Source organism: Ursus americanus, chromosome 5, assembly GCF_024610735.1.
Source record: "Ursus americanus isolate L20-20 chromosome 5, mUrsAme1.1.p, whole genome shotgun sequence".
In the NCBI taxonomy this organism is placed as follows: Eukaryota; Metazoa; Chordata; class Mammalia; order Carnivora; family Ursidae; genus Ursus; species Ursus americanus.
In genome coordinates this window covers 77,214,367-77,236,302 of record NC_142131.1, presented here as the reverse complement: position 1 = coordinate 77,236,302, position 21,936 = coordinate 77,214,367, and the positions used below count along the sequence as shown (strand labels likewise).

Genomic DNA, 21,936 nt, shown 5'->3' with positions numbered 1-21,936 from the left:
CTTGGCCGAGTCTCACGGGGTTACATCCTCCGTGACTTAGGTATAGAATTCCAGCTTTTCCTTCCGCAATCTTGAAAAGCTTTGCTTTCCAGGGACAGGGACACGTGGAGCCTTCTGCACAGGCGATGAGCTGCTAGTCACCGGACTGCTGCCCTGAGGCTCCTGCTGCTTCCATGCCCGCGGGCCGGTGGGGACCTGCGGCCTGGAGCAGGAAACACACTGGACCGCCCTCTCCCGCCCCGGGGTCATTAGGTTTTTGCAGCAGCACATGTCCTGCCAGTCACGCAGCTCACTCCCCGCAGAGACTGCACTCCAGGACGCAGATACGAAGGCGGGTGGGTGAGTTCTGTCCTCGCCGTGCTGGTTTCCAATCTGGTCGAGGGTCCAAAGATGATCTTTCCCAACCTTCACGGAAAGGCCTGTAGGCACTGGCTAGCATCTGCGGCCCAGCTTACAGCAGCCATTGGGCCGGCGAGTTACCACCACCAAGAGGGAAGAGGGGCAGGTGCTAGGAAGACACAAGGGGAAGGGTGGGTCCATCGTGGGACGACCCCCCCCCAGTGTGACAGTGACAACAGTGCGTGGGTGGGAGCACCAGAACATACGTTCTTACAAAAAAAAAAAAAAAAAGGAGGACTTCTAAATAGGACCTTGGGGGCCTGCTCAGAGGGTAAGTCTCAGGCTACAAGGAAAACATCTCAACTGCTAAGGATCCCTGAGTTCCCTGGTCCAACTTCCTCCCATTAGACACAAGGACAGGGCGGGCCCCAGAGAGGGGACAGGCTCCTGGTGACCCTGAGTTCCACCCTCTGAGCCGGCCTCGGCCTCGCGTAATAGAAGGGACCAGACCGAAGTCCCCGCACCCTCCACCGCGCAGCGAGCAAGCAGCTGCACGCAGATGGACATCAGCGACCCAGGAAGTCATGCGCCCGTCCCCCGCCCAGCCTGCCGGCGCAGCCACGTGAGGTCCAAGTCACAGGCGGTTTCCATACTAGCAAAATACTTTTATTATTTTATAATGATAAAAGAAGGAGAGTAAAGATTTCTTTTTGGTGTATACCAGAGTTAAGGGCGGTAGAAGAATAAGGGGATTAATAGGATTTTTATGTACTTTGATGACAATAAAAAGTTAACAATATCAACCGTTTGCCATAAAACTTATCATAGCTCCCCCAAAACACATATATAAAGGATCATAGTTTTAAAATCTATAAAAGTAAAAAATATACAGTCAGAAACTCTAACGCTTATTTCCTCTTTAATATAAAATTGTAAACATTTATTTACACAAAGCAAATGTGTATAACAAAGTCCGAGCACCCTTCTTTTGAGTCATGGCTCCTGGAAGAGGGGATTTGCACTGAAGCGGAGGCGTCTCCTCCCGACTCCCCAAAAACCAGATTCATAAATAAAGCCATGGGCAGCTCCCTGGGGGGACCCCAAGCATCACATTTTATTGCTCCGACACTGCAGCGGGAAGCCTGCTGTCTGTCCGGCGGCCCGAGGACTAAGGCAGGGGCGGCCCTCCCCACGAGGGGGCAGACGTGAGCAGCCAGAGGGAGACCAGGAGAGGAACAGGACCCATCGCCAGCCCCTAGCCCACTATTTTTGGTGGGAAACCCGCTGAAGTCACCCTCTAGCCCTTCGGATAGGGGAACTCCCGCAGAGGGTGGAGTCTTCACTGGCTTTATGATTCATTCCCTTCTGTGAAAGCACAGTTCAGCATCTGGGGGTGGGGGTGGGGGGCGGGGAGGGCGTTCAAAGGGGAAATGGCGCAGACACCACCCGAGGTGGCAAATGGCTATTAGAGAAGAGGCTCTGAGGGTCCAAGTACCCCCTTGAAAGGCACTGCTGGTGCAGAATAATTACCCCTGTGTGCACAACCCTTCGTCCCCTCAAAGCCACTCAGGCTGCCCATGTGGATACCATCCCTGGCTCAGCTCTTTACATAGGACACTCCTTGAACCATCCACGTCGAGACTCCAGGGAAATAAAAATGGGGTTTCGGTTTCTCCTGAGACCACTCTCATGGAAGCCACTCTTCTCAGTGTCCTAGCTGCTCGCCGACACTCTGTTTAAAAGGGTCTCACTCTGCACTGACCATTTTGCTTTCGTTCTAACCCCAGTGCTCTGTCCATCTGTTTGGCCAGAAGCAGCCCACACGTAATCCTGTTTTGTGGACTCTTAGCTTAGTCAAGTCCACAGACCTTCAGAGAGAAATCCACTCCCATTTGGAGAAGGATGTGTTAGTGTTATAAAGCCATTCTCTTTAAAAAGTGCAAGTCATCTGACGTGGGAGAGTGGCCGAAGTGGTAAAACCAAGTGGGATTCTCTCCTCCGGCCCTGCCCGCAGGCCCCCGGGCCACCACGCTCGCTGCTTTCCCTCCCTCCCCCCTTGCACCGTTGCTTTCTGGGGAGAAGCCCTCCCGCCTACAACGCTGGGGCTTCCTAAGGAATTTTAGTGACTCTTTCCCCACCTGTCTAGTACACTGTTGCCTTCAAGAAGTTTTCCATTTGGGCTGGAGAGACAAAGAAGGGGAGGCAGAAAGGTCACAGGAACTGGAGATGGGGTGAAGACCTCTGTGCACAGCTCAGCTAGGATCACCTTCCTGACACATTAAATCCCAGTTTTCAGAGAAACTGCAGAAGGTGGGGAGAGACGAGAGGACACAGGAACCCCAAACATTCCATTCCGGCACGTGGCCCGGGAGCTGCCTGGGGGCTGGCCGTCCTGAGTGCCGACCTGGGGGACACGGCACCGCAGGAGCAGCAGGAGAGGCTGCAGAGGCCACATCTGTGTCCCCAGCTCTGCTACCTCGCGGCACCCTGTTTCTTTCTGGCACATGCAGTCACAGGCTGCGCAGGCGGAAACCATTGCCCAGGGACCCTCCCTTTCCCCTGAAAGCGGACAAAGAGCAGGAATAAGAAAGGCTCCTGACCACAGGGAAACCCTAGGTCCCCAGTGCCACTCAATCGGTTTAAACCACCACCTATCCTAATCGGGCTTCAAATCTTAAAAAAAAAAAAAAAAATCTTTTCTATGCTACAAATTGCAAATAGTTCTGCTATATGAAGTTGCAACGAAACCTGTCCCCAGCACTGGGGCAAGTGGAGAAGTCTTGGATTAAGTCAACACGATGGCACAGGTTTGGTAAGCCTGACATCGTGGGGTTTCACTGTTCTTACTGTTGGGTTTTTTTGGTCATTTGGATAGAAAACCACCTGTAGAACCCTGTCCTGCTGTCCCGACACCAGGCAATGGATGCCAGCAGAGGGGCTGGGACCAGCCCGACAGACCGCCACTGCTGGCTGGGAGCCGGGGGGGCCCCGCAGACCCTGACCAGGGCCCACCTCAGCCCTGGGGCTCCAGCCCACCCCCCACCCCCACCCGGTTCCCCGGGCCACGGGCTTTTGGTCCAAAGTAGTTGCTCTTTCTTGAATCTGAGAACAAAAATACAGGCTGTATGAACACTGAGAACACCGCAAACCCTCCAGTTACTGAGGCCCTAAAAGGTCGTCCAAATCATTCATCCACTCTTCCGAAGTCCTGTTCTTCAGCAGGGAGTCGATCAGGTCGGCATCTCCGGCCATGCTGGCCAGCCCGCTGCCACCTGGCTGCCCGCTGTAGGCAAAGGGCAGCTCCTGGCCCGCGGTCCGCACGGGGTAGGCCTGAGAGCAGTGCAGTCCCGCCCGGCCCCCCATCGGTGGTGCCGGGCTCTGGCTGAAGGCCCCCAGCTCAGGCCCGCCGGGGTTCAGGCCCGGCAAGCCTGGCTGTGGGGCTCCCTGGGGAGGTGCTGGGGCGGGGGCACTGGTCCTCTGCTGCGCGCTCACCGGGGGCAGCATGGAGCCCGCCGCACCTGCCGAGCTCATGGGGGCCATGGGCCTGCTGGGCATTGCCTGGGAGAACTGGGGGCTGGACATTTTCAGGTGGGCCTGCTGCATGTGGAAACTGGAGGCTGCCGTGAACGGGCTCACGGTGTTGCTCCCTGGGGTCTGGCCACTCAAGTTCGGCAGGCCCTGATGTTGCCACGAGGGGTTCTGGCCTCCCATAGCGGCTGACACCCTCGGGACCTGTGGCTTGGTTAAGCCAGAGTTCAGGGTCCCCTTGTTGTGCTGTTGGGAGAGGCCAGAGCTGCCCAGAGAGTTCTGCCCATAGGCAGCGGAGACCGAGGTGTTCTGGCCCACGCCGGTCTGCCGTGCAATGTGGGCATGTCCGTTGGTGGCCTGTGGCGGAGGCTGGGCAACGATCTGCGTGATGCCGGAGGCCATGCCATAGAGACCACTCTGCGGCAGGCTCTGGGAGCCAGTGAACTGAGCCACACCCCGGTCCTGCTGGCCTGAGTTGGAGGGGAGAGAGGAAACCGAAGTGTGTCCGGGGCCCATTGGCATCAGATTCCCGGCCTGAGGGAACCCTCGAGGACAGCTGGAGTTAGATGGGCCCAAGCTGTTCATGCCAGGCACAGCAGCAGAGGACCCTAGAAGACAGAGCAGAGTCGGTCAATCGGGCTGGCATTTTGTGGAGAGGCTCTAAGACCCCAGCTGCAGGCACTATTCTCTGGCGTGAGAGGCAGAATCAGAACACCAGGTATCTTAAGGTCAGTGGAGCCTCAAAGAAGACAGCCCTGGGGGCCAAAGGAGAGCAGCTTTCCCACAGGGTGGAACGGAGGCCAGTCTGGAGCAGTGAGGAATTTAAGACTGGCTCAGAGGAAGGGGCAAAACCCCAAGGTGGGGGAAGCCAGGAGACTCAATGATTCACCTGTCAAAGGCCCACCCCATTTCTGCTCTGTCGGAGGCCCCATGCCAGCACGGGGACTCTGAGACGGATCTGGCCCAGGGCCTGCCTCTGCGAGGCAAAGGCTCCATGTGGTGCGACAGGGTGATGACAACAGCTGGCAGGGCAGGGGACCAGAGGCTCAGTGCCTGGGAGGATCTGGGGAGGGCTTCAGAGAAATGGTGACAAAGACATTAGGTTTTAAAAGGGTCGAATTTTAGTGACTGAACAGTTGGGAGAAACGGAGTATTCTAGACAGAGAAGACAGTGTGGAAAGGCACAGAGTTACAAGAGGTGGTCTGTGTGGGGAGCTCCGTGGCTGGGGTCCGGGAGGGTGTCCCCACTGGCTGGAGATACAACTGGACAGACAGTTGTGGCCAGACTCAGGGGAGCTGGGGCTCCTCGTGAAGGGCAGGGCTGCAGAGCCATAGGGCAAGCGGATTGTGACAGTGGTTCTGGGGCTGGGCAGGGGCTGCTCAAATTACTTAGGTGAGGGACGCACGAGCTGTTGGCACCATGGGGGTGAGAGCGGGAGGGTGTGAGGTCCCACTGAATTCCTGGACTGATGGCCTGAGCAAGGCAGTCAGGTTCCCTCGCACATGGGCGACATGGCAGCTGAGACCTCAGAGTGCTTCCCGCCCTGCGCCCAGCTGCCCACTGCTGATGCCACCCGTGACACCAAAGTGAGCTGACAGGGAGAAAGGGAAGCAGCAAAAGGCCACACAAACGACACCAAGTCTCTCTCCTTATCTGGAAAATAAGAGGGTCACTTTCTGAAGGCACCTAACGGCAGACACAAAGGAACTTTCTTAAGAATTACAGAAGCCATTTCCTGTTGATAAGCTATCGTCTGGCCAGAAATGATTTTGCTTCAAAAGACGCCGCCGCCGGAGTACCCGCCGAAGTGGTCTGCTGTCCCCCGGCCCGAGGGGACCCAGAGAGCCAGGCTGCACAGGCACGCTGACGTTTATACAAGCAAGTCGATCTAGTCAGCTGCTAGCAGGAGGCCCCGCAGACAGTGAGAACTCGGCAGGGGAGGGATAGACCAACCGCTCTGGCCCGAGCCTGCCGTCCCCGCCCGCCTGCACCACCTCCGACGTCCCCTCACCTGTGAACTGTCCCACCTGCTGGGGGAAGGTGCTCTGGGTTGGGTCTTGGTACTGGGGAGGCGGGCGCGTCAGGTGGCGCTGAAACTGCTGCTTCTCCTAGAAAACATTAAGAACAATAGAACAAAACAACAAGACCCACATAAAACAAAAACAACAGAGTTAGATCAGACAAAAGCACACCCCCGTTTGTTACTCAGGGATGCGTTCCTGTGGAGATGATACTTGTGGTTTCATTTGGGGGATTTTTAATCAACTGTATGAAACAGGACAGGGCAGACCTAAGAAGCAATGATTAGGAAAAAAAAAAAAAGGTGGTTTATGGGTTTAAAGAAACGTTGGGGGGGGCGCCTGGCTGGCTCAGGCATTTGAGCAACCCACTCTTGTTTCGGCTCAGGTCATGGTCTCAGGACCGTGAGATGGAGCCCTGCACTGGGCTCCGAGCTGGGCGTGGAGCCTGCTTCAGATTCTCTCTCCCTTTGCTCCTCCCCACAACGCTGGGAGGGCAGAGCAGGGAAATGCGAACCAGAGCCACAGCGACATACCACCGCTCACGCACGAGGATAGCTAGAACCAGAAACGCAAGCACGGGAAGGCTGTGGCGAGACTGGGCGTCCTCACACTGCTGTGGGATGTAAAACAGCGCAGCCGCTGGGGAGAACAGTCTGGCGACTCCGCACAGGGCTCCACGTAGGAGCTACCATGTGACCCAGCGACTCGGCCCCTGCGTGTACACTTGACAGAGCTGAAAACCTCCGTCCATAGGAAGGCGCAACAATCCGTGTGTCGCCAACCGGTGACCGAGTAAGTCAAACGGAGTGCATCCAAAGAGAGCACTGCTCAGCCACGGGAAGGAGGGAAACACGCACGTGCCACAACACGGGCGATGACTTTTTAGGGGCTGAAAACGGATGAAGTCGACTGTGGTGATGGCTGCACTGCTGTGTGATTATCGTAAAACCACCGGATTGTACACTTCAAATGGGTGGATAGAGGTCACATGACTCTCAGTTCCCAATAAAGCTGTCATTTTTAAAAATGGCAGAACTGAGGCAGGGGGGTGGGCTTTAAAGTCCTCCTCAGTCACCTTCGTCTCCTGGGTAGCTGGTTCTTCTCTTGCGACTTTAAAGATGGGACCTGAAACCCTGAGCACTGCCCTAACCTTGACGCCCGCACACCACACCTGGGGGCCGCGCGGGTGGACTGCAGGACGTGGAGGGGGCTTGTGGCCTGATTCTAGGACTCAAGGGCCTCAGGGACGTTTGCACGTCCCTGTGTCATCTTCCGGCTCAGCACAAACTACATTTACAACAAAGCTGGACCCCACAGTGAACCGGCAGACCGGGGGGCTCCGTGCTCTGGTAGCTGCGGACAAGGGACGTGGAAACGCATCCCTAACAAGTACAGTGCTGGGCACAGATCGGCCTCCACGAATCCCCACCGAGTGACACGGAAAGCTGCCTCTACACAGGCCACTGTCTGACGAAGGGGCTTAAGGGGCAAAGGAGGGGCGCCTGGGTGGCTCAGTCCACTGAGGGGCGTCTGCTGGAGATTCTCTCCCTCTCTCTAAAATAAATAAATAAGTCTTCAGAAATTTTTTCTTAAAAAAGGGCAAAGGACATGCAAACGAAGGGCCACACATGCACGCACACACACACGCACACACGCAGCGGGGCTGACAGCCACGCTGTGACGTGGGAGGCGGGTGCGTGTGGGGCGGCGGGGGTCGTCTTCACCTCTCGTGTTACCTGTTCTGCCAGAAGGTGCTGCTGCCTCTGCAGGAACTGCTGTTGCTGCAGATGCTTTTGCTGCTGCTCCCGCTGTTTCTGTTGGTCCAAAAGCAAGTGATGCTGCTTCATGACCGCCGCCTGCTGCTGGCTGCTCAGATAGGGGGCGCTGCTGCGGGTGCTGGCCACGGACGCAGCGGGCTGCTGGCTCCCCACCCCGGCAGCCGGGGCGGCCACGGGGACGCTGGGTGGGGTCTGCTCCTGTGAGCACAGAGAAGGGGGTCTCACGTCAGGAGGAACACAGTGACGCCCATAAGCCGGGATCGGAGCAGGTTCTCCCCTGAAGCCCCCGCGGAGCCCCGTGCACGCGTCCTCCAGGCCTGGGCCAGATGTCCAGGGAGCGAACACCCGAGCACCCAGCCAGGAGCAGTGTCCCCAGCCGCACGGGATCCCTGCTGCCTGCGGCTCACCAGCGGCAAAGGTGAGATCTTACCCTTTAGCTTGTGTATCTGCAGGCGTTGCCTGCAGTCGGCAACCGGAGCTTCTAAACGCTCACTTTCTGGAATGTGCGAGTGCAGAAGGGGCCCCCGGGGAGGAACGCTCTGAGGGGCTCCAACGGATGGAGACGCGATGGTCCAAGTGTGCAAACCCTGGGTCCCCAGCGGTGGGCCTGCCCCTCGACTGCCGGAAACCACACCACGTGTCCATCCGCGTATGGCACTTTCCTGGGACCAGTCTGCTTGGCTTTCGTCAGATACTCACGCTCACAGGATACTGAGTATCAATGAAAACGTCAATAAATACTCTCAATACGTGGGCTAAAAGTGAGAGTCACGTCAGGGGCTGCACAGTATTATCCCATCGTGACTTACATTTAAACGGGGGGGGGGGGATTGAACCCAAAATGGGAAAAAGGTAAAAAGCAATGATCATTTAAACAACCTCAACTTTTTGAGCTCTTTCCAGTCCTTACAGGTCTAACCTGACAAGAGGTCCATCCTTACAAGAGTCTAAACTTCGAGCAGACAGACGCTGAGGTAATTTCCTCACCCCAACCCCCGAGCCCCCAGAAGCCTGTGGGCTCCGAGTGCTTTGCAAGGCGCTAAGCACTGGCAGTCGTCACCGCTCTGAAGGGCACTCCCAGTGGCTGTGGAGTTTCGTGGCCGGCATCGGTGGCCGTCCCGACACTTGCACGTGTGCTCTCCTGATGAGAGATGCTTAACCTGCTTCCAGTTTGGGGCTATTAGAAATAATGATGCAATGAATATCTCGTATATAACTTTCCTATTTTTTAGGGATTATTTCTTGCAGGGGTGTAACGTGTCGATGCTTATGAACATTTTTATGGCTAAAGAAGAACATCGAATGCCAAATCACTTCCCACAAGCACCGTGCCCATGTGCCCACCCTCGTCAGCAGAGGGGCATCGATTTCCATTATTATTATCACCAACACTGGGTTTTTAGTTTTACAATTTTGCAAATACACAACGGTGCCCGCCAAGGTACTAGCCGCAGGCTTACCTACAGTCATGAAGACCAGGAGACGACGAGGTACACCGACACGAGGGCACCCCCGCATTCCACAACTGCCGCCACACGGCTGTTAACAAGTATCGGGGATCTCCGTGCGCGGACACAGAAGATGGTCCAGGACACACCGCGAGTGAGAAAAGCCGGTGTGCTCCCCTGTGTCTTGGAGGAAGCTAGGGGAGAAGCCCTCGCCATGGGAAGGTTGCCAGGGAAGAGACATCTTAGAACACATGTGACCGTGAGTAGAAATGCAAATACCGATCCTGATAAAACTGGCACCTGACCATCCTCCACCCTACAGAGCGACGTGGCGCTGCCAGGCTGGAGCGTGATGGCTCAACAAGCACGGGGCTTACAGGGCTGGGGGTCCGCGCTCCCCTTACTAAATCTTAAGGTATTTTGCACACAGAGATCTGAAAGGAGTTTTTTTTTTTTTTAAAAAAGCAAAGCCTCTAAGAAGCACATTAAATGTGACCTCTACCTGCAAAGACAGCCACACATGACTTCGTTCACGCTGTACGGCAGGCAGGACACGCCTCCCCCTCGGTGCCCAGCGATGCCTCAAACGTATGGCTACTTTAAACCACGTTACACCAGGGAATTTTATCCCATTTCTGTTTTCGGAATCAACTCCGGTTTGCCTGACTGATTTCCTCTCTCAAGAGACTCCTCCCTCCCTCTGTTCCCCAACTCCCTGGGCCTGAGTAACCGCGGGGGTGCACGGTGACAGAGAGGGAGGCCGCGTGCTCACCTGGCTGGGTGGAACCAGTGATCGGAAGGGCATATTCCCTGGCTTTGGTTTCATCATGAACAAGGGGTTCTGCTCATTGCTCATATGAGGCAGCTGCTGGGGAAGGTAAGCCATGAGGGCGGTCTTGCTCTGGCCGGCCGTGGGGCCGCCCTGCCCACAGTCGGCTTTGTAATGGGACAGGGGTTTGGTGTTGCCGTAGTCCAGCACTGAGGCCTGGTTAGTCACGGCGTTCTGGCTCAAGTTACTGGGCGGCGGGTGACTCGGCAGGTTCACGTGGCTGGCCTGGAGGTAGGGGCCCCCGGGCCGCGGGGAGCTCTTGCTCACACCGGGCATCATGAGCAGTTTGGAGTTGGTGAAGTCTTGCTTGTAGCCGGGAGGGCTGGCAGGCTTCTCCAGGGCATAGGGGACGGTTAGGGGGCTGTGGGAGGGGCCCGTCTGCGGCCACGTGGACATCTGGCCCGGGGCTGGCGCAGGGGTGGCCTGCTGCGGGTTCTGGAGCATCTGCTCGCGCTTCTGCTTGGCAGCGATCTGCTGCAGCTGGTGGGCGGAGGACAGCTCCGACGCCCCTCCCGGGCCCGGGCCGGGCAGCACCACGCTGGAGAGGGCTCTCTGTGCGTTCTGGGCCTGGGCTGATGCCGGCATCAGGCTGGGACTGGGATTGTCGGCCCCTGGCTGACCGGAGGCGTGGAACAGAGGCTGAGCGCCCCCCAGGCTGGGTGACTCTGTGCTCACGGGGCCACCCGAAGGCCCCATAAAGGTCTGTCCTGCAGACCCAGCCCTCACTTGTGGAGAGCCTAACTGTTCTTGTTCAAAGGCGGCTGGAGAGAATTCTGTCTTAATATTAATGTCCTGTGCCAACGGGGTCTGTGTGGCCGACCCAGATGACTCTGGGTCCTTCTTCTCCTCGAAGTCCTCATTAAACAGATCCTTCATGTCTTCATCGGGCACTGACCTGTTCAGCTCCTCGATGAGCTCCTTCCACTCCTGCTCGTTCAGGTTGAGGTCAGGCATGAGGTTGCTCTGAGATATGGAGCCCCCGGCCCCCGTGATCATGCAAGGCAGGTCATCAACGGGCTCCTGCTTCAGCTCTTTAGTCAGGCTCAGGGGAAACGGCTCGCCGGGGGTGCTGCCCCCGTTCAAGTGGAGGCTGGAGTCGACCAGACACTTCTTACTGATGGAGTCCAGCCCCAGGGCGTGCTTCCCGCTGGCCTGCAGCACCTCGGGGCCAGGCTTGTCAGGCTGCCCCAGGGGAGAGGCCGGGGGCAGGCCGTTGGATGTGACGGCTACTCCCAGTGGGGCCTCTCGCCGGGTCTTCTTGTGTCCAGGGAAGAGGTCTCCGTAGCCATTCTGCTGCTCGCCATTCTGAGGGGAGGTGGTGCTATCGAGGTTCCTCTTCACCGTATCGTGGAGATGCTGCAAGACACGGACAAGAGGGACTTAAGACACAGCGCCATGCAGGAGGCCTGTCCACGTCTAGCGCTGACGTCAGTCAGGGCCTACGTCCCCGCAGTGCTCTCCTGTTGACTGCGCTTGTCCAGCTTACCCCCCCTTCCCCTCTCCCAGATCCTACGGCTGGGCCTGAGTCCCGACCACTAACTGCACTGCGGGAAAGTGAGCCCACTTCAGTCAGGGTGTGGGTCCCTCACTTCTGCGGCCCTGTCTTCCTGCAGGACGCAAGCCCCATGCTGCCCACGGTCATCTAGTCGGAGGGTGTGCCCAAGAATGGAGCCAATGAGAAAGAACCAGAAGATACATACATGTTCTCGAGGGCGCCACCTAAGTCCTGGCTGTACAGGAGATCACCCTGGACTTTTCACTTCAGGGAACCAAAAAATTTCTCCTTGTGTTTAAGCTGATTTAACTCTGATTGCTATCGCTTCCCGTGGAAGGAGCCCTGGCTGCTAGGGGCTCTTTCTCAGGCGTTGGTGGGGGTGGCTCACGAGCACCAGGCCGCCGTCGTGTGGCACAGGCCAGTTTTCACGCCCTGTACAGCCTTCCAAGGAGCCATTGCTTGGCCCCACCCCTTCTCTCCAGGCAGGGCTGCTCCATTCGTGCCCACCCTCCTCCCTGCCGGCCGCAGCAGCTTCCGATCCCCCGTGCCCAGACACCAGCCCCACAAACCCCACCACTTCCTATCAAGAGCATTTCTCTGAACACAGCCAGTGTGTCTCTCACTGCTGTTCTTGCTTCCCCCGATCTCCTCAGCAAGATTTGTTCAGCTAACCTTCCGAACAGTCCACCTTGTGCAGGGGGCCAGTGCTGTGTGCAGATCAAGACAAATGAGGTGGTTCCTGTGGAACTCACGGGCTCCCGGCCTTCCAGGCCATGGGACACACACGGACACACACACACACACACACACACACACACACACACGACACACACACGGCTACAAACGCCCTCCACAAGCAGTGAGCAGCAGCACCCTGAGCTGGGAGTCCAGGCGCCGGAGTTTCATGACAAGAATACGACAATGGGAGTGGGGAGGAGAGAAGGTGGTATCTTTCCACTCTTTCCCCAGCCTCGTTTCCAACTGCCAGGACATGGCTTCTCCTTTAACGGAGGTGCCTACACTTAGTTCTAAACATGGTGCTGCTCCTTTCCAGGCTTACTTTTGTGACATTTTTGTCCCTCACCCTCCGCCACCCCCCATTCCATCCCTCCCTCCCACTGACCCTAAGCATCTGCACTGTGCCACTTACAGAGTTCCAAACAGTAGCTTTCATTATTATCTTTCAATAGCTATCAGAGGCATCGGTAGCACCCAGAGCTCCGTACTGCTGTCCTCTGGCTACAGAGAAGGGCTACACCGACCCACCACAGCGGCTGGAGGAGCCAGAGAGCGCCCGCGCTCTGACCAGGGGTCCTGCCCTAGGCGACTCCTTGGGCACCAGCTCTCAGCAGCAAACCACCTCTAGATACAAATGCACTACAAGCAAAGAAACAAGGAGGGCAATTTTCTCAATCTGGTGTCCCAATTCCAATGCTCCCATTCCTTTTTTATCCCCACTTCTAGATTTTCCTATTTCTTTACTGTTAAAGCCGACTGCACAAGGCTCTATAAATCCTGGCCGAGTCCGTACTTCTCTAAATCCGTATCTGGGTACCTAAGTTGGCTCAGAAAAACTTAGGGATAACAACAGATGGAACAGTAGGGCAGAGGTGTAAGCTGACCACGGTCCTAGGACCCTACGAGAGGACAGCTGCTTTACTTTCATGTGGGTTCCTCTGCTTCCTGCTGCCACCTAGGGGCGGGAGGGGGAAAGGGACCCATGCTCTTCAAACGGACCTTTATAAGATCAACCGTTGGAAAGGTTTCCTTTGGGGAAGGGCAATTCATAGCCATTTAATTGGTCACAAGGAAATCTAAATGAGTTGCTGATTTTTCTTGGATTTTTTTAAATTTTTTTTAAAAGACTTTATTTATTTATTCGACAGAGATAGAGACAGCCAGCGAGAGAGGGAACACAAGCAGGGGGAGTGAGAGAGGAAGAAGCAGGCTCATAGCAGAGGAGCCTGATGTGGGGCTCGATCTCATAACGCCAGGATCACGCCCTGAGCCGAAGGCAGACACTTAACCGCTGTGCCACCCAGGCGCCCCTTTTCTTGGATTTTTATTCTTTCTATTATTTTCTTTTTGGAAAATCATTTGTTCCTCAGTGTCAGCTCTGGGCTGTCTGTAAACCTGGGAGCTCAGTTTTCCATTCTCCTAAGGGGGAAGATGGAAACCTAGGAGGTCAGGGCACTTCATGAGTCAGCTGGTCGTCCCAGATTAGAAACAGAATCCTTCTTTGCCCTAACAATTATAAAAGCTACCACTCCCTCTTTCAATATCCACATGCAAACAGCTGCAGACAAGTTCCAAAGTAACAACTCAATTTTGCAATCCAATTACTTTCAGCCAAAGGAAACACCGGGCCTTTTTCTCTCAACTGCTCACAAAATGTCACTGGAATGATGTAGGCGGGGGTGAGGAGTGTGGAATGCGGTGGCCTGGCAGATTTTTAAGTCTTAAGCATTTGCGGGAGTGCCTGATATGTGCAGGGCACTGGAGAGGAAGAGGACGATGGGTAAACCATGGGGACTAATCTCCAGGAATTTACAACAGAGATGGGCAGACAGCCTGAACGGATTAGAAGTTATGTAAGAACCAACACAGACATAAAGCATACAAAACTGGCGGCCATGGATAAACACACGGGCTCGCTCTCAGCAGACCTGGTACTTCTGGCTACTCCACTCAGAGGCTAACTATCGAATGGTCTTGAGGTACACAGGGTTCCAGGAGGATCCGGTCCTGGGATAACGTGATCTGGGGTTCGTTTCCTTCGCAAGGGGGTTTTGTTAAAGGGTACCATGTGCCTGATGGCAAGCTGGAGGCCCTGCATGCTCACCCAGTCTTCCACCAAAGCACCCTGCGGGCCTGACTCCCACCCCAGCCTTTGCCCCCCATCAGCTTCCGCTCTGGGCAGGGGGCCCCAGAATATCCACGCCGCTCTGGGTCAAGCTGGAGCTGCGGACACCAAATTTGCATCCTGCGTCCCCCACCCCCAGCCCAGCTTGAGGCACCAGCCTTACCGCACAGTCCTTGCCTAGTCTCCACTTCTGCCACCTCCCACTGAAGTTCCAGGGCGCTTTGAGGACAGACTAACCACAGGGTAACACCTATACTCTTGCGCTGAGCTAACAAACACAGGTGGCTGCTTGGGACAGGGGTGGCTCTCTTCTCCATCTCTCCAACCTGTCTCCTTGTTAATTCCCTCATGGAGGCACTCACCTGAATAAGCCTAGCTTCCCCCATTAGAATGAAAAGCAGAGGCCCAGTACCTGGAACAGCGCCTGGCACTCAGTAAGTATTTGTGAATGAATGTGCTCTCTTACCCGCCATGTCGACGGAGCTCTAGACTACTCCTGTTTGTCCAACCACCTACCTGCCCTGTAGGGTGTACCACAGATAATTCAGACTTAATCTGTCCCAACCTGAAGCAGCTTCTCCCGAGTCCCGTCTTCCTTTCTCTGTTCCTGTCCCAGACCATGTCACTACCATCCACCTGGTCACATAAGCCAGAACCGGAGAGCCACTCTAGCCACTCCTTCTCTACTCCTCGGACCCAATCAGCACCCTCGTCCTGCTAAGTCCACCTCCTCAGCATTCTTGGATCTACACACTAACTTCTCTTGCTTGAATCATTTTCACCATGTCTACAGCTAGTCTTGTTGCAGTCTCTGCCCTCATCTACATTCCGCACTAAGGTCGGAGTGACTGCATGGAAGGGCAAACCTGACCCTATCCCTCCTCCTGAAAGCTCTTCAGTGGCACCTCGTTGCCCTGAGGGCTTCATAACCCTGAGCTTGGCTCCGCCATCCTTCGGCTCTGGCACCTGTTTGACTCCCCACCAACTATCCAATCGCACCCGTGCTGTACGCCAGTGGCCCGGCTCGTTGGAACGCCTGAGAAGTGAGGTGGAAACATACAAAACCTTACCTTTTTAAGGCAGCAATTCAACCTAATACCATGTTCGCTTTCCCTTTTTCCCACACGTTCTTCTAGAGCCCTGTACGGAGACTCAGGAACCCTGACTGTTGGTGGAAAAGTCCGTCTCCAGATAATATTGACCTACTCTCAGGCAACATTCAAGATTTTAATGATTTGAGGGAAAATGTGGGAAATCATGTCGAGTCGCAACTTTGGTAAGGCACTCATCTGAGCCAAATGCCACAGGGCCAAGTCATTACTTCCTTAGTGGCCTTGCTGACCGCTCAGCACCTGCACGTAACCACTCCTCACGGCATCAGAATCTCACGCAACCTTCAAAAGCTTGCTGTGAAGGGGAATCACCGGCCCTGTTTTCCAGCAGATGAAAGGTTCCATGAGGCTTCCCAAGGTGTGAACATTCGGGGGTCGCGGGAAGGATCTGCCGCCCATCCTCCCTCCTTGCAGCCCTGCTCCCTCCTGGTCACACTGGGAACGACCCACGTCAACTCTGCTTCCACCTGTGTGGCAGAGCGAGGCGTCTGGTATGAAACGCGGGCAGCAGGGAGTGAGTCAGAGCTTCACGCTGTGAGAAGGGCACCTCCCCTCTGCTAAGCTCGGAGAATCCCATCAAGGTGTCGGGACCAGAAAAACGGGCTGTGCCGTGAGGAAATCACACACACCTACTAAAGCAAAAGAAAAATACCACAGAACCAAATACAACCTGCTACTAAAGATTCCCACTTTTAAGATATTATTTGTCTTCATAGTTGGAATCATCAGTGATTTAGAAGTATGATAAATACTTAAGAGATCCGTAAACACTATTCCTGGCCCCTGAATCCACCTACAAGGACATACTGAAAATGGCAAGTTCTAAAAAATGCATTTTCCAGAAAACTTTATACTTTGGGGTCCAGACATTTTTACCATCATTTCTTAAATGTTTTATTTTTAACAAATCATAGGTTCCCGTGCCAACTATACTCAAATAAAATTTAAAAAAAAGAATTCAAGGTTCATAGGAAATTGGAAATAGAGTTTAGAGAGGTCCTGCGTATCCTTCCCCCAGTTTCCCCCAACGGTGTCCCATGCACTGCTCGTTCACAAGATCCTTCTACATGCCAGACACTGCCCTATATGAGCTGAGCACAAAATAATCGTGAATTCAGATATACAATAAGTTTTTACTATACTCCGGGCACTGGGATAAAAAGAGAAATAAGACACAGCTCCTGCTCCCACCAGCTGGGAGGAGATGGTGAAGTGATGGAGACAGTACAGAATTATGGGCGGAAGGAGAAGGGGGCACCCGAGGTAGGTATTAAAAGATCAAAGAAGTCATCCAGAAGTAGGGGGCAGGCGTTCCATGCTGAGACGCAAAGGCAAGAATACACAAACGAGCACTGAGTGGGAGTGGACAGAAGGAGGCAAGCAGAAAAAATGAGTAGTAGTTTACTGTTGCTCAAGGGTAACCGGCACAACAGGAAGTGCTAAAGTCAAGCTGGGAATGGACGCTGCTGGCCCTGAAATGTTATTTAATAATGTGAAATTTCAAAAAAACCACAAAACTAGAGAGAACAGTACACTGAACCCACATGTGCCCCTCACCCAACTTAAAACAACTATTCATATTTGGCCATTTTATTGTATTTCTACCTCCCTGTTCCCTGCCCCCCAAACTGGATTATTTAAGAAACAAATCCCAGGCCTAATACCATTCAATCCACAAATACTTCAGTATGTATCTCTAAAGAGTAAAAACTCTTAAAAATATACATATGTGTATAATATCGCAATATCACTCACACCTAAAACATTAATAATTATTATCACCACCTCAAACACAGCAGGATGGCTACTATCCAAAACAAACAAACAAACAAACAATCAAAATCACAAGTGTTGGCAAGGATATGGAGAAACTGGAACCTTTGTGGGGACGGTGGGAATGAAAATGGGGCATTTGCCATGGAAAACAGTTTGGTGGTTCCTCAAAAAAAAAAAAAAAACCTAGATTTACCATATTAGTCCGCACTATACATTTCTAAAAGAACTCCATTTCCAAAAGCACTGAAAGCAAGGACTTGAACAGGTGTCTGTAAACCACGTCCATAGCTGCATATTCACTGCAGCCAAAAGGCAGAAGCAACCCGAGAGTTCATCAATGGATGAATGAATGTACAAAACGTGGTCCAGCCATACGACGGAATATTATTCAGCCTTAAAAAGCAAAGACATTCTGACATGTGCTACAGTATGGAGGAACCTTGAGGACATTATGTCAGGTGAAACAGACCCGTCACAAAAGGACAAATACTGTATAATTCCACTTACATACAGTACCCAGAGTCATCGAATTCAGAGAGACAGAAAGGACAACGGTGGTTTCCGAGGGCCGTGGGGAGAGGGAAGTAGGGAGCTAGTGTTTCCGTTCTGCAAGATGAAAAGAGCTACGGAGATGGCTGGTGGTGGTGGTTGCACAAATAATGTGAATGTACTTAATACTAGCGTGTACACTTAAAAATGGTTAAGCTGGTAAATTTATACACACACATTCATTTTTTTTTTTAAGAGGGAGAGGGAGAGAAAGAAACCCAAGCAGGCTCCACACTCAGCATGGAGCCCAACATGAGGCTTGATCCCATGACCCTCTGAGATCATGACCTGAGCTGAAACCAAGTCGGATACTTAATCAGCTGTGCCACCCAGGCGCCCTTTGTTTTACTTTATTACAATTTAAAAAAATTTTAATTCTTTATTATCATCCTATAGGCCAGCAGTGTTCAAGTTCCCCTGCCTCCAGATCTTTGGCAAACAAACAAAATAACTCCTTTACTATGGAAAATTTCAAACACACACTAAAGTAGAGAGAAAGCAGAATGACCCTCCATGCACTCACTGCCCAAGTGACACAAAGCCCGGCCCGTTTTGTCTCATTCATACCCTACCCGCGGGATAACCTAGCAATCACATCATCTCTCCTTAAACAGTTCAGCATGCATCACTAAAATATGAAAGCTCTTTGGAAAATAACCACAACACCACTGCTGAATGTAAAAAAAAAAAAAAAAAAAATCAAACTGTTGCTACAGTTGGTTTATTCAAGTCAGGATCCAATACACTGCATCTGGTTGACACGCTCGTAGGACTCTGAGTAGGTAACAGTTCTCTCTCCCTTTCTTAACTCTGCCATTTATTTGTCCAAGACACTTAGTCACTTGTCCTGTAGAATTTTCCATTTCCACAGCTGGCTGATTGTATAGCCCCCAAGGTGTCATTTTCAAGTTCTTCTATCCTCTGTATTTCCAGTACACTTACAGAAGCTTGATCGGATTCAGATTTTTTTTTTTTTTAACATAAATACTCACAGGTGATGTTGCACTGCAGGTCATTTTAATAGGAACTTCAGATGAAGTCAGACTTGCACTTTTTTTTTGGATTTGCATTTTTATAAGCTATCTCTAATGCCTCTGTGGCAAATACATTTTAGGGAGGGAGGCCACAGCCAGAGTGATCGCCAAGGAGACTGCGAAGTAGTCCCTGAAAGAGATGAGGACCGGACAGCCGGCATGAGGAAGAAGAGAGGATTCTGGAGTTGGGGGAGGGGGATTCAGCAGGTCCTGAAGACTGATTTTATATTGGGGGGTGAGGGAGAAAGGTGTTTCTCTCTAGTTTGGACACACGGGTAAGATAGAGAAAAAAGGAAAAGCAGGGTTTCAGTGGGGGAAGGGGTTTAGTTTTAGCCACGAAGAGATGACTAGACCAACAGGTCACGTCCAAGACGCAGTGAGTAACACTGACGATGAGGCCAGGGGAAAGACTGTCACCAGCAAGGCACGCAGCTGAAACCACAAGCAGGTCCGACCACTCAGGAGGAACGACAAGCCAGCCGAAGGGCAGATGAAGCGCCCATAATGAAGACAGAGCACAAGGGAGAGTGATGGGCTAAATGCATCCAAAAGGTCCAGAAAGATAAAGGCTGAGCATGTCCACTGGGTCTGGTAACTGGGTCTGAACATGTCCAAAGGGTCCCTCTCTAATGCCACTGCCCAAAGCAGTTTCAGAAGGCTGACTGGAGTAAAAACCCTTGACTTCAGAAGTAACAGGGAAGGAAGTAAATAGAGTATGAATTGTTCTTTCCCAAGTTTAATTTTAAAAGTGAGATAGACAAAGTAGATTAAGTGACTGCCTAGGACTGGGAAGTGGGGGGTGGGGGCATTGATGGGTGACAAGTAAGGTTGTGGGGCTTCTCTCTGGGGTGAGGAAATGTGAAAATCTGACTGTGCTGATGGTCAGACAATTCTGTGGATAAACTTAAAACCACTGAAATGTATGGGGGAAATGAATTTAAATAGGTGAATTATATAGTATGGAAATTATATCTCAATAAAGCTCAAAAAAGTGACGGAGGGCACCTGGGGGGCTCAATCGGTTAAATGTCCAACTCTTGATTTCGGCTCAGGTCAGATCTCAGGGTCATGGATAGAGTCCCCTGCACGCTCAGCGGGGAGTCTGCTTGAGATTCTCATTCTCTCTCCTTCTCCTGCACCCCGCCCGGGCTCAAGCTCTCTAAATAAATAAATAGGTAATTTTTTTTTTTTTAAGTGAGGGAGAGAGACCAGTAGCCAGAGCGGGTCAAAGCAGGGTTATTTTGGAAGAATACTTGAGCAAACTTAAAGAACAGCAGATAATTATTGATTAGACCAGATCTCTTCTAAAACCCTCTTGGAACTCCGTGATTCTGTGCAATCAGGCATTCATAGATAAATATGAAAAAGATGCACCATGAACTACTGAAAGCACAACCACCACGATTTTCTGTAGGAGGAAAACCCGACTTAACTGAGGGACTGCATATGAAACTGTGCATGTAAGAGTGATACCCTTCCTTTCCAAAGCCACGTCCTCCCCCTGGGTTCATTATCCCATTCCCATGTGGCCTCTTTACTACCCATCTCCCTGTTTACCAGTTCTTTCCTCCCCTAAGCATTTGCAATGCTCCATACCCCCATCTTTCAGCCCCCATCCTACTCTACATTTAGCCCAGTGTTCCAATCCTGCTTTGGTTGCTTAACAGCTGTGTGCTCACAGGCAAGTTACTAAGCATCTCGAGAAGCTCTGGTTCCTCATCTAAAGAGGGGCTGGGGGTGGTGGTGCTGTGGGGAGAAGAGGCACACTTCCTGGGGGAGCTGCGAGGCACACCCCTACCGCTGACCGGGCAGCTGATAACAGTCTCAACCTTCAGCCAATCCCCTTCCTTCACTTTGGAGCTTCCTTAAAGATGGGTCTCTACTTTGCTGTATGTGCCAAGGTGACTTCCTGGATCAAAAATCCAAAGGACACTTCTAAACTGTATCTGCTTGACCTTTCTGAGGCACTTGAACTCTGATGACCACTCCTCCCTTCTTGAAACATGTTCCTCCCTTAAGGCCCAAGAGACGGCTCTCTGGACCTGCCTCCACGGCCACTGTCTGCAGCCTGCTATTCCTCATGCTGCTCCGTCCTCCCTTTCCACCGCGGTCCTCTCCCAGGTACCCCAACCACACTCGGGGCCTCGGCCACAGCCTGGCAACCTGGCAGAGGGGCCGCTTAAATATTCACTGAGTGAACACTTCCTGGATCTTCATCATTTTTAAAAAACATTTTATTTATTCATTCATTCATTCATTCGAGAGGGGGAGAGAGAGGGCACGGGGCAGGGAGGGGCAGAGGGACAAGCAGACTCTGAGCATGGAGCCCAGTGAGATCCCAAGACCCTGAGATCATGACCTGAGCTGAAGTCAGATGCTTAACCAACTGAGCCACCCAGGTGTTCCTGGGATCTTCCTCTCTGTGCCCAGCTCCCTCTCCTGTGCTCTAGACTCACACACAAGACCGTAACCAGGAATCTCCACGTGGGTATCTGACAGGACGTCCTTCAAACTTGGCTCGTCCTCTCATCTCCCTCACTCAGTGCAGGGCTCAATCCTTGCCCTCCGCTGACTCTACCTCCTAAATCGATCTCCAGCGGGTTCCCTCCACGCCACCACCACCCCTCCCTCTTACTTGAATGCCCTATTTTTTTTAATAGGTTACTGAAATAATTTCATGCTGATCTATTTCTATTCTCTCTCTGTTCTCACCCACCCTTTATGATGTTATCGAGTGATCTCTTTAAAACACTAATCTGAACCACTTTAAGTCCCTTATTCTTCCCTCCCTTACAGATGAAGTTCAAATTCCTTATTCTGGCACTAAAAGCCTGTTTGATCTGATCCCAAGGAGCCTTTCTGCTTAATCCCCTGCCATTCCCTTGGGTCCCCAACTTACAGTGAACTTTCAGGACGGAGAATATACCTCTAGCCTGGTGATCTCCTACTAAACTTTTAAGATTTAGCACAAACATCAACTCCTCTGTAGCATTTTTTCCCTGACCACTTACCCCCACACCTGGTCAGGGTCCTTATTCCATCCCTAGTGCTCTAACAAAGCGTGTTGCGTATTACTTATATTCTCCGTTCACGGTAAAGCAGGGAGCCCTACCTAAACACGCACTGACCTATTTCTCTGCATCTCGCCCCATCTGTGGAGGAC

The 21,936-nt window shown here is 52.8% G+C and overlaps 1 protein-coding gene across 1 annotated transcript in view; it reads right to left on the bottom strand.

Annotated features, from left to right (window-relative positions):
- Positions 1 to 983: 983 nt before the first annotated feature.
- The window catches only part of MAML1 (mastermind like transcriptional coactivator 1), a 41,042-nt gene continuing 20,089 nt past the window's right edge, over positions 984 to 21,936 (bottom strand). The window contains exons 2-5 of the mRNA XM_045794985.2: positions 9,888 to 11,300; positions 7,626 to 7,865; positions 5,880 to 5,976; positions 984 to 4,475 (exon numbers count right to left, since the gene is read on the bottom strand). Of these exons, the coding sequence (XP_045650941.2) occupies positions 3,496 to 4,475; positions 5,880 to 5,976; positions 7,626 to 7,865; positions 9,888 to 11,300 (2,730 nt within the window). The 3' untranslated portion in view covers positions 984 to 3,495. The remainder of the gene's footprint in view (positions 4,476 to 5,879; positions 5,977 to 7,625; positions 7,866 to 9,887; positions 11,301 to 21,936) is intronic.